The sequence below is a fragment of the Radiomyces spectabilis genome (assembly GCF_025331425.1).
Source record: "Radiomyces spectabilis strain NRRL 2753 chromosome Unknown BYT42scaffold_8, whole genome shotgun sequence".
Taxonomy (NCBI): Eukaryota; Fungi; Mucoromycota; class Mucoromycetes; order Mucorales; family Radiomycetaceae; genus Radiomyces; species Radiomyces spectabilis.
The window spans coordinates 647631-659854 of NW_026251933.1; the positions used below are offsets into that span (position 1 = coordinate 647631).

Sequence of the window (12224 nt, forward strand, 5' to 3'; positions counted from 1 at the left end):
ATGCATCGATTGCTGGCTGTAGCGCGCACATTTGAGTCTTTTTTTTTTCCCCTTTGTGATATGATGCTACACTGGCTTCATTTTACAGTTTTCCAAATTGGGAAAAGAACTCAATGAGGGTCTACTGATGAATGATTGTGCATAGGGTGGCAGAAAAAACTTTATTATTATGAGTTAATTTTGCCATTATGTCATTCATTTTTTGCTGTGCTTGGCATCAAGGAAAATCGTTTTCTCCGATTTCCATGCTAAAAAAAAACCAGCACAAAAGATTCAGTTTCCGTCCACGGTTGCTGGAAAGCAAATAGGAACGACTATTTCAGATCGGGTGTGGCTCATGTATCCAATGAGAGAGCTGAGACACAAAAGGGTGGGGGGGGGGAAGAAAGGGGAGAAGGGGGGGGGGGACACGATAAATGGAGTCATGCTATTGTGGCGCATTCCCGACAAGTTTGTCACTTTGAAATCATGGAAACTGGTTCTTGGTTCCTATGCCTTTTGGGATTTTATCCGTTCACGGAGTGGAAAACCCGCGTTGCCTTGAATCTCCGCTCCGGCTGTGCGATGCAAGCTGTTGTAATGGATTTTTTTTTCTTTTTCTGTGTTCATTGCTGGTTTGCTTTTTTTTATATTCTTTTTACGTAACAAAATTTAGGTTTATATCCTTCTTGGTTACAGTTGGCTATTCTTTCCGATTATATATATATTGTTTATACAAATTTGTAACCTTTCGTCTTTCTTGTTCTCGCATTTTAAACAAAATTCGAAGAGACTGTTCGCTTCTACATTTTCATGTTCAGTCCGCCCAATCCAACGTTACGAACCTCGCTGCATACTGTTCTTGAGAACCCGCACCACTATCTCGCTGATGTCACTTTTCACTTTTCTTCAGGCGCCCTCGGCGCTCATCGCGGTAATGCCATCAATTTCAATCTACATCAACGCCATCATGTTTTCAACTGGTTTTTGCTGAACGATCCACATGTTCCCTCTTTTTTTCTTCTTAAAAACTTGTAGCTATCCTGTTGGCACGCACCCCCGAAACATTTCGCAAACGATATCTACCCGAGCTGACCAATAACAGTCAATCGACGTCGTCAGTGCTACAGATTGATCTGAGTGCCATCTTCTCGAAACCTCTGTTTGCTGCGTTGCTCCGATTTTGGTACACTGCAGACTGGCTGCCTTTGTCGTTGACGGCGTCTCCCGACAAAGAGAACCCAACATCAACGTTATGTGATCCTTCCGCATCGATCATGGCCGAACTCAATGCCTTGGAGTTAAGATTAGGCATGCCGCTTTTTCCACGCCCTGGCGATAACCAGAGCGACTACGATCAATTACTGCATGACCTGACACAGATGAGGAGTCATCACTTGGCAACCGATGTACTCATTACCGTAGTGCCGCACGATACCGATTTACAAGACACAGCCGATTCGTCCGACACAGCCAATTCATCCGACGCAGCCAATTTATCAGGCACGGCACCGCAACCATTCCGTGATCATTCTTCCCTGTTATCGCTTCCCCGAGACGTTGCTACACCAGCGGGGATTCTTCGTTCATCATCATCGTACAATCAGCTCGGTGATACATCGTTCTTGTCATCGTCGTCCACGATCGTATCATTTCCTGCGCATCGATTTCTTCTCGCCGCTCAATCCACCTACTTTTACGCTCTCTTTTGCAGTGATTTCAGCGAAGCGACCTGTGCCGAAGTTCGTTTGACGGATGATCTATTTTCACCAGTGGTACTGGATGTTATCTTGCATTACCTTTATACCGATTCCATCCATGTCACACCATCGCCTACCACGGCCCGTTTGACCGGCGCCACCCAACGCCGTCTGTCACACAAAAAACACATTCTCCGTGTATTGCAAAAGGTATTTTTCGCCGCCGACTATCTTGCCCACTTTGATACCATCAGCGTCGCGGCACTATGCACCATGGCAGCCACATGTCATCAATTTAAATGCACCTGTGGCGATTGCGCCGCGTTATTGCCGTCCATGCTGTCGTTTGCTGACAATAACGTCAACTCTATCCCTTCCATGCGACCTTTACTCATCAGTCACTATTCGGATCCCGTCCACTCCATTGCTTCGTTGTGGGCCCAGAAACCTTTTGCCATCCTGATTAGCAGTATCGCCACCGAGAATTCCGCTTCCTCCACCTTGGCTTTGACCCAGGAATCAGACACCGTGATCAAGAAAATCTCGGATCTCACTCTGCATAACGTGACAAAACACAATGCAATTCATGTGTTACATTCCCTCCATTTATGTCTGTCTCAACTTCGAGGTGCGGATCCCATTCCCAGCTGGTCGCTTCCCACCCTTGATCTGCTGGATCCTATTCTACACCACGCCGTTATGATGGTATCGCAGCATTTCGATTTTTACTGTGTAGAATACCCCATTTTACTGTCATGCGTCGACGGGATTGGATTCGGATTTTCCATTGATTTTCTTGATTTTCTTCTCAAGCGGGTCTTGGAAGAAGGCATTCACGACATCAATGCTGGCATTATCTATCAGGGCATAGTTCGGGATCTAGTAGGACGTCAAGAAGTGGTGAAAAACGTCGCGTTGGACGGCGTGCTTTTGGAAGCCCGTTCCAAATGCGCTTCCTACCTCTGTCGTCGCTGGCTCAGTGTAAAAACGCAAGGCGGATTCAGTACCATTGACAAAGACGTCATGCGTCAAATGGCCATAGGTAAAGCACCCAGAAAAAGAAAACAGAACATGGTGGCGCAAACAGACGTTGGTATGATTTCCTGTATGTACTGATCCGTTTTTATTTATTTATTAGATACTGGTATTCCTTATAGAACGTTGAGTAAACCTTTTGATTCCGACTTTTCAACCATTTTCAGCTTCAAACCCAAAGCCGCTAAAACGGCTTTGAGATCCAAAATGTCGGAAGTCGAGACGGGGGGTGCAGCTATATTGAAAGCGTATGGTGGCGGCGGCCACCATCACCCTTCACCGCGCCGACTGTCTCTTGGAAGTTTGAAACCTCAACGTTCCAGCGGCGCGCTTCAGCCACTGGCACGGACGAGCTCCACTCAGCCGTCACGATCGATGACTCGTCCTCGTTCCCGATCCACCGAATCCGCACTTGAACATGCTCTTCCCAGTACGGGATCCTATGTCGCTAAATCGTCGGTGGATGCCTTGTCTTCTCAGCCATTGATTCATCTACTGTCGCTGGAAACCGAAGCACGATTGTACAAACAAGAACGATCCAAATCTGTACCGCCGGAAGTATTATCTTCCTCGGTATCTGCCAAAGAATCGCTTTCTTCGCTTGTGGAAGCCTTGTTACCCTTGGATCCCCCGATCATGTCCAAGACTTTGCCGTCCAAACCTACCACAGCACGTTCATTGAACGCAGCCGATACCACCACACATGATACCACGCCGCGACCATCGCGACTAAAATTTGCCCTTCCAGCTACTCCCCTTCGCGCGGTTAAATCGCCCTACATTGCTACCAACGGTGTGGCAAGCCAAGTGTCTTCCTCTGGACGGAAATCCGGAAAACCGTCTCGCCGATCAAGATGGAATATCGGTAGTGGCAGTGATGTCAGTGATGACGACGAACCTACCATGGTGACCCCGGTGATCGGAGCCAAGGTTGAGTTACTACGCCGCCCGCTCCCCACGCTCGGTGTAATCAAATACATTGGCCCTGTGAACTTTGCAAAGGGTACATGGGTCGGCGTCGAACTTGAAAGTCGATGTAAGGCGCTTTCTACTAGGTCATTGAAAAAACGGCTGTGGACTCATACTTATCGTATTATAGTGGGTAAAAGTGACGGTTCTACCAACGGTGTGCGCTACTTTTACACGGATCAACAACGGGGTGTGTTTGTCAAACCCGACGATTTCAGGATCCTTTCTTTGCCACTCAGAGCCTAAATACCGTTCTTCATTTACTTTTGTCAACACTTGTTCAATTTTTTTCCTCTTGTACCATCATCATCGGCATTTTTTTTTATCATGTGATAATTTATATGAAAGTTCAATTTTATGCATGCAAAAAGTATACAGGCGTCTATGTTTCTGTGTTGATTTTTGCCAGTCTAATGGCTGATGGTCTAGATAACGTGAACGAGGTGGTACGACGATTTACCGAGTCTTAATACACAGACTTGGCCGTCAATTAAATCGGTCGGTTCCACCTTGTGTCTTGGATCGCTCACACGGATATTGTTCAAATACATGCCACCTGCCTTGATTCGTTTTTGCGCTTCGGCTAAAACAAAAATTGAAGAAAAAAATGATAAAAATGAATGCAAGGAAAAACGAGGAGTGTATGTAACACTTACATTTTGATTTGGTGGCATTGGCTAAGGTGGCAATGGTGTCCAAACCTTGGCCAATCACCTGAGCACGTTCCAAGGTGGTAAATCGGGATCGATCGTGTTTAAAGGCATTCACAATCGTTTGTCCATTCAAAGCACCGAGATCTTCACCAAACAGTACTTTGGTCGCTGTTTGCGCTTGCTGAACACCATCCACTAGATGAACCTTTGTTAATAAGAACGAACCTTGAAAGTCCAACGAAAACACAAAATTTACAGCCATGAACAAGTTCCGTGGTTTCGTTTGCCAGTGCCTGCTGAGCCAACCGCTTTTCAGGGTTTTTCTAATATGCCAACATTAGCTTGCCTTTCTTGGTAGATGTACCGTTACCATCGCTTACCGCATGTTCATGCAAGATTTCCTTGATATCGTGTTCTTTGTAGAGTGTAAACATCCCCAGGAGTTTTCCAACATCAGCATCCGTCGTTTTGATAAAGAACTAAGTATGGCCTACTTGAGCCAAGGTGCAACTTTTAATTGTCAGAGCCGTGTGTCCCTATGCTTACCTGATAGAAATCATAAATGCTGGTCATTGTTTCATCTAACCATACCGCATTTCCTGCCGATTTGCCAAACTTTTCGCCGGTAGAAGTTAACAGCAAGGGAATAGTAATGCCGTAGGCATCCTTGGCATGATCTTCCTTGTTTGGTTCTGACACGGCATCCCTTCGTCGACCGATCAAATCAATACCAGCTGTAATATTTCCCCACTGATCGCTGCCGCCCAACTATCGGTATTTGGCAAGTGTAAGATTGGGCGATGTTTCCCTCTGACTTTCTTCTAATAATACCTGAATTCGGCAATGGTGATTTTGGTACAGGTACCAGAAATCGTAAGCTTGCAATAACTGATACGAAAATTCGGTAAAGCTAATGCCTTGAGTGCTTTCAATGCGTGATTTGACACTGGGGCACAGAATTCAGCATAAATAACAAAAGCACGTCTTGCAGTCTTGAAGCAAAAGCTTCCTGTTACCTCTCTTTGGCCAACATGGTATTCACTCTTGCATATCTTCCCACATCGCCGAGGAATTCCAAAGCGGTCATGTTGCTGAACCAGTCATAGTTGTTCAATACTTTGGGTGTTCGTGTTTCATAGTTGAATCCTCGTCGTTCTGCGTAGGCTGCACCATTGGCGAAGAAGCGGTGTACTTGCTTTTCGATCCCTGCAATATTCTGACTTAATACATCCCTCGTCAGCGGCACACGTTCCGACTGACGACCTGAAGGATCGCCGATGCTGCCGGTCGCGCCTCCGACCTAATCCATCAAATAAAAAATTGAGACTCTGGGTCGGCCATTAACACGGACGAAGCTGTATGAATTTACCAGGGCAATGGTTTGGTGACCCCTGATATGAAAGTGGAACAATCCCATAAGGGTCACCAAGTTACCGAGATGCAAACTTTTGGCAGTAGGATCCACTCCGCAGTAAATAGTCGTCGGTTTATTCGTCATTTCGACTACATTGGGACTAATTGCTAGTCAGTTCTCACCGTTTCCCAGTGACCTTTTTGCTCGATAATAATAATCGCCATTCATTACCTTGTCGTATTGGCCACTAGACCACGACGAGTCATGTCAGACACTACATTGCTTGGTGCTTCTGAACTGTAACATCTTTTGCTAAAGCAGTGAGCTACCCGTTGTATTGAATGTCTCGATCGGATCCACATTTTGTATCGATAACTGTCTGACAGCCGGCTCGTATTGAAAAAAAAAAAAAAATTGTGTCAATGGCCTTTCCACAGATCCGGATAATACAAGCTTAATTTGAACCTCCGACATCCCTGCATTTCTGTCGACGGGCTTTCATGGTTATCAATACAAAATTCAAAGCCAAGCGCAGCTGAGAAAATTAAACAGCAATAGTCAGGGTACAGCCAAAAGGATGTAAACTGGAAAGATGATATATGGTTAATCCCAATTGAAATAGAGAAGGAGTGACAAACGAACAACTTGGTTAGATTTTTTTTTGGTAATAGCAAACGAAATAATACTGTATAAAACTAAGCATATAAATACAAGTTCCTGTCCTTTTTTATGTTGTTTTGCTTTTTTTTTTGGTTTTTTTTTGTCTCACTGACGAAGAAGACTATTCACAACATGGGTAACTCTAAGGTTTTTAAGATCGGTGTATGTCTGGCCAGTTCCTACGAAATAGATAGGTTGACCAGTAATGTAGGTCATCGATAACGCCGCGCCCACCTAGCAATTATTAAGTGTTAAGTACCACTGTTTTTATTCTCCCTGCTGACGAGCGTCATGGACTTACTTTGTCATCAATGGTATCGAATTTGGTGAGGATCATGCCATCGATGTGTCGCGGATTTTGCAGCCCGGAGAAATCTTTCAGGGCTTGATTGAATTTGGTAAGCTGATCCACGGCCTCGTTACCAACGAGCGCTTCACCCACAAAGATGATCTTGTCGGGATTGTTCACAGACACCAATTTCGATAATGCTCGCATCAAAGGTTCATTATCTTGCATACGACCGGCTGTGTCGATAAGTACCACATCAAAATGGTTCACAGTCGCTATGTAATCCGGATCATCAGTATGGATCCTTTGCTTTCTCACTGGTAATAAGAGAAAGATTTCCTGACTTACCGTAACTGATGGCATCCTTAGCAATACCGGCCGAGTCTTTGCCGTACCCGCGTTCAAAGAGTTCGACGATACCTCCTCCACTCGTTTGAAGGGCCCGTAGATTACGAGCATGGACACGAAGCTGTTCCACAGCCCCACTGCGGAAAGTGTCACATGCTGCAATCAAGATTTTGCAATTGTTCTGTAATAACCAGAAGCACACTTTGCTAAGATTTGTTGACTTGAGGGTTTTACCGTGTTAATAAATCTTGCCCAATACCAATTAAAAAGAAGGATTGCTTACTTTTCCTACGCCGTTCACACCGATAAAAGTAATAGTGTAGGGTCGGTTATTGGCTCTTGATTGTTCAATATCGCGAAGAATATCCAGTGAAGTTTTGGGTGTCAAGATGCGTTTCAAGGCGGCTTCCATGCTATTTCGTACGGCAGTGGAGACTCCTAAGACAAATGGGAAGCAAAAAAAAAAAAAAAAAAAACGTCAGATGACACTGTTACCAACTTGGTGATTGCCACCTTACTTTCAAAGTTGCCCAGTTTCTTTCCCATTAAGCTAGTCTTTACACTTTGGCATAAATGTTCAGCAATGTCGCTCGCAACATTCTTATTGATCAAGTGTTCCTTCATCGTCGCCAGCACGGGATCCAAGGTCTGGGCATCCAATTCCCGTTGTCCGGTAATGTTTTTCAGAAAGGAAAACATGCCACCGGTGTTGGTGGATGCTTCGTGGACGGGTGTGTCCTCGTCATCATTGTCTTCGTCATCCTCGTCGTCAATTTCCACTTCGACATCCTGAACTTCATAGATACCCTGCTTGTTCTTTTTTCCAAGTTTGCTTTCATCCACAAACTGGGCCATGACGCTTGCTTCGTCTGCATTAACAGTGTTGTTGCCCGAATTAGAATAGTCTAATGCTTCCATTTCGCCCTTTGCAATTTGTCCATCCCATACACGTAGTTGTTTTTGCGATTTCTTCTTTTTCCCGGCAGTGTCACTACATCACCAAGAAATACAACAAACTACATTAGATTCACCGTCGATACTTATTTCTCCCATCTTCCAAACGTACTCGGACAAGGTAGGTGATGCATTCGAAGCTGTTTTAGCTGATCCCTTCCCGGATTTCCGGCTTTTGCCACCCATACGAGGACTCGCTTGAAGTTTTAGAGCCTTGATATTTTTCGTAATCTCATCTTCATCGACCGATCTATTCGTATTTGTAAAGACCGACGGTGCATTTCCAGCATCTAATCGTCCAACAAATAAGTCAATAACAAAAGACCAATCACACAGAAAATAAGCCCGCATAGCCAAAAAATGTTGGCCTTACTTGTATTTGCTTTTGATCCCATCAGGGTATTCTCGTATTTCTTGGTTTCCTCGAATCGACGCGGCGCTCTTGAACGGTTCTTGAATTTGGTTAGCACAGACCCTCATGGATCGCTCTTACGGAAAATAGCCTCCACTTACCGACGCGTACTTGTCTTCGACTTGCAATAGTACTTTATTGAATAAAGGATTAAACGATGAATAGTCTCCGTGAATGCCTTGATCCACTTGAAGCGCATCGGCGAAAGTATCGGTAAAGAGCCGTTTCACGGTCTCCAGAAGTTCATCGATGTAGGCTAGCTGGAGAATTTTTTGATACGCCACCTAACTCACATTGCATCTCGTGAGTCATACCATCGGTTAGTTGATATCAATATAAACATACGATAAAGATGAGGTCGACTTCATTGGCAAATGTCCATTTGAGCGCATAACTGTCTTTTATGTAATAGTCAGTGCCTGCGCGTTCTTCAATTAGAACGTTTTGTATGAGTGCGTCGACGGGTGTGCCTGCTAAAGGTGCAAAATTGCGTTGCCAAAGCACAAAACCACCTTTGGTCAAGATGGTAAACAGATCGAGCATGATGAAACTGGCAGCAACGGATAAAAAAGGAAGGAAAAAAAAAGACAAAAAAGAAGCCCAAGCGAACGGGAGGTGACCGCGTGGTGAATTTTATTGCGATATGATTGGATGATATGTTGTAAATTTCCTATGCTGCATCGATGCGGTAAGGGTTCGTCTTTTCCCGATATTTCTTTTCATCCCACACAAATTCACGATCAATACGATCTCGGTAACGAGCGGCGCAATTCCATGGATCCCAATCTATGTTACGTTATGTATCGTTAGCGTCTTTCACGGACCAATGAAAAGAAGTAAAAAAAAAAAAAAAAAAAAGGTGATGGTTTTTAGTCCCGGGAGGGAATACGTACCGAAATTATGAGCGGGATCGCAGCTGCACCTACTTTGCAAATAATTTTCGGTCGGACAGTGCATTAGAGGCTCGTGCTTATACCCGATATCGTTAAAGAAGTGCACTTCTTCAGGTTTTAAGAAAAGAGCCACGCCCAATGAGTGGACCGGAGCATCTCCCCAACTATTCACAGTATATTAGCCTCACTCCCAAGTTCGATCCCTCCCACCATGAAGCACGTACCGTTCATAGAAAAATCCGCCGGCCTTGTCCAGGTATTCAAAGTACTTGGTGTAGGCAGGACTTCGCAAGAATTCGAGGGATCCGATCTACATCGGGTATCCATGAAAACGGTTGGTTGAGTATGTTGTGTTCTCATTGACTATGGTTTTTTTTTCTACCTCAAAATTGGACCAGAAATGGCATCCATTGTACGTTTCCCAGTTGTCATCTGTAATCCAATCCAAAAGACTGTTTTTTCCCCAATTGATCAGATGTTTATGTTCGTTGATGAAATTCAGGGTAGTACTCCATAAAGTTGGTACCGTATCCATGTATTCCGTCAGTGAGATAGTCCATCCTGCAAGAGGCCAAAAAAAAGGGGGTTAACATAATGGTTTGACAACGTCATTGTCACTCTTACCATATTTGTATCCATTGTCTTTCATCATCTGAAAGACATCATAATCAATGTCGCAAAAATACTTGACATAAGGTTCCACCCGCCTATCAATGATGCATGCATTGTGTGAGCTTGCTTGAATAAACGGTTCCCATTTTTCTTTCACTGCCACATACCAATAGTACTCAAAGTCTTTTAAAAGAGGATGCCGGTAGAAGAAACCCGACTGGAATCTGGTAGAAAATAACAAATTCAGTGACTGTGGTCTGTGCCTTGTTATTTTATATGCATATATACCTGCACATGTGGCGGTAGGACTCACTGTCACCATATATGATGTTTGCATCTTGCATTTTGGCTCTGCATTCGGCGGCCAGGGTGGTATTGATGTGAGATGGATAACCCCACATGGAACGATCTATGGTGCCATAGTGGGTTTCGGCATTGGTCAGTGACGAGGTCATTTGCTTGAATTCATCGGTAAACTCGTCATCGTTGAGGAATACGTAAGGATAGTTGAATCGATGATTAAATCGATCTTCCATCTGCTGAATGGCACTTTTGATGCCCACGAGTTCGTCATTCCGTGCGAGAACAACAAAAGCCGCTTTTACTTGACCGGATTTGCCACCTGGCCGAATAGACGACAGTTTTTTATTGAGTAGCTGCTGTCTGAATCGAGCCGTATGCTTTTGCCACGCTTCGTCTGACGTATCTGGAAACAATGTATACCCGAGCACAATAAGGATGATGGCGCCCAGGAGGATTTGGATGCCCAGAGTCTGGCGACGCTTCGACATCATTTCTTTTTTCTTTTTGTCAAAATGGGTTCCATTTGACGAATGACGCGGCTAATATGGTAGTTTTTATAAAGGGGTTGATTTCAACACGGACTGTATCATGTAGTGATGTCCATGCGTACGCATATCGTTTGTCATTCATCTACCATTGGTATGCTGAGAGCTAATGATTCCCAAATTGGGAATGCAATTTATCTCACATTATGCAAATGGAACAGTCTCAGCACTCTCTGTTGTCTTGTCAGACAAACATTTCGCATATAAATGTTGATCCCATCCACTCTAGTTTTTTGCATTCTAGACGCTTGCTTGTATTGCCGTAATTTTCGCCACAATCAAGCTCACAAACATCATCACCATCTGAAGATACTCAACTTTATTTTTTGTAACCTGCATTCGAGAGTTTGTTTTAAGCATATCCACGCGCGCTAACAGAACATCATGTATTTTAGTTGGAAAAACATTCACCTGTTCCAATGAGCGGGTCTCCCCGTCTGAGTGTGCTGGATCTGAATGAAGAAAAAAAAATCACAGCCAATATCAGCAGTCCCTGAAAAAATTTTCTATTCTCTGCGGGGAAAAAAAAGGATATAAAGGGGTTGGGGTCCGTCCCACCTTTTCTGTTTTGAATCTCGATCTTTCTTCTTCACACACTGGTTCTTTTTGATATACTACAAGGTAAGCATGTCTCGATAGTTTTGTGGACATGGTCACAGCACGAAAGATGTGGGAAATACGTAAAGATGATTAGTATTTTTGCAGAGGTGAGGTGTCCAATACGCTGGACCTTCACCGAGATATGTGAAGAGAATTTTGACTTGCCCTCTCTGAACTATTTCCTTCTTTCGAAACCATGCTGTGATCATCTTCATCAGCATTGAAAGATGAACAATTCGCTAACTGCTATTGTTGCTAGGTATTGAATCTTTTGTGTGTCTCCAAGAGTAGATTAGCTTTGTTATGGATTCCCTTGGTTTTTTATAATAAAAAAGAAAAAAGAAAGTTGACAAAAACTTACAAAACCTTACAAAACGTGATGTGTATACAAAAGAATGGCCATTTGTGCTTTGACCTTGGAAAATTGATGGTAAAAACTGGCGTCGGTTGACCCGGATTATTTCATTGAAAAAGTACGGTTGTCGCGTGGTGCTTTTTCTTTTTTGCACCCATCTTTATGAAGAGACTCAATGACCGATTGTCAAGGCGATACCTAGGAGGCATCGTGGCATTGCTGACCGTCGTGCTCATATGGGTTTCCAGTTCATTTGTTATGAATGTATGTGTTTTTTCACTCACACCAAGGAGGAGAACCTGTTCTTATCCGGTCATTGCTAGAGCGTGTTTAGCGATCTAAAGTTCAACAAGCCATTTATGATCACGTACATCAATACGGCCACATTCAGTCTCTACTTGATACCCAGTCTCTTATGTAAACGAAAGAAGAACGCCACCGTTCCCGAAGAGTATGCTGAGCAAGTGCCCCTGCAATAACCAGAACGGTGATAGTAATCCTCTGACGACTCACACTTTTTTTTCTTATTCTCGGACAGGTTGGATATGACCGTCACTCATCGA

The 12224-nt window shown here is 44.0% G+C and overlaps 4 protein-coding genes across 4 annotated transcripts; 1 reads left to right on the forward strand and 3 right to left on the reverse strand.

Moving 5' to 3' along the window:
* The first annotated feature begins 613 nt into the window (after positions 1 to 613).
* BYT42DRAFT_573536 (uncharacterized protein) lies at positions 614 to 4007 on the forward strand. The gene is made up of 4 exons (XM_051568737.1): positions 614 to 913; positions 1018 to 2721; positions 2818 to 3750; positions 3814 to 4007. The coding sequence occupies exons 1-4, from the start codon at positions 793 to 795 to the stop codon at positions 3927 to 3929; spliced, it is 2874 nt and encodes a 957-aa protein (XP_051422259.1). The 5' UTR covers positions 614 to 792; the 3' UTR covers positions 3930 to 4007.
* On the reverse strand, positions 4008 to 6080 carry BYT42DRAFT_573544 (tyrosine-tRNA ligase). The gene is made up of 9 exons (XM_051568738.1): positions 5922 to 6080; positions 5706 to 5850; positions 5353 to 5636; positions 5168 to 5282; positions 4883 to 5104; positions 4717 to 4815; positions 4593 to 4659; positions 4340 to 4531; positions 4008 to 4266 (listed from the first exon to the last, which is right to left on the reverse strand). Exons 1-9 carry the CDS (start codon positions 6050 to 6052, stop codon positions 4109 to 4111), a joined length of 1413 nt encoding a protein of 470 aa, XP_051422260.1. The 5' UTR covers positions 6053 to 6080; the 3' UTR covers positions 4008 to 4108.
* Positions 6081 to 6292: 212 nt separating this feature from the next.
* On the reverse strand, positions 6293 to 8958 carry BYT42DRAFT_516907 (signal recognition particle, alpha subunit, N-terminal-domain-containing protein). The gene is made up of 9 exons (XM_051565224.1): positions 8699 to 8958; positions 8455 to 8637; positions 8315 to 8393; positions 8054 to 8231; positions 7506 to 7978; positions 7271 to 7425; positions 6988 to 7207; positions 6652 to 6914; positions 6293 to 6584 (listed from the first exon to the last, which is right to left on the reverse strand). The coding sequence occupies exons 1-9, from the start codon at positions 8894 to 8896 to the stop codon at positions 6456 to 6458; spliced, it is 1878 nt and encodes a 625-aa protein (XP_051422261.1). The 5' UTR covers positions 8897 to 8958; the 3' UTR covers positions 6293 to 6455.
* A 1-nt stretch (position 8959) lies between these two features.
* Positions 8960 to 10658, reverse strand: BYT42DRAFT_645796 (nucleotide-diphospho-sugar transferase). Its single transcript, XM_051572665.1, has 7 exons — positions 10147 to 10658; positions 10026 to 10082; positions 9871 to 9953; positions 9629 to 9807; positions 9471 to 9556; positions 9247 to 9410; positions 8960 to 9139 (listed from the first exon to the last, which is right to left on the reverse strand). The coding sequence occupies exons 1-7, from the start codon at positions 10650 to 10652 to the stop codon at positions 9024 to 9026; spliced, it is 1191 nt and encodes a 396-aa protein (XP_051422262.1). The 5' UTR covers positions 10653 to 10658; the 3' UTR covers positions 8960 to 9023.
* Between the last annotated feature and the right edge of the window lie 1566 nt (positions 10659 to 12224).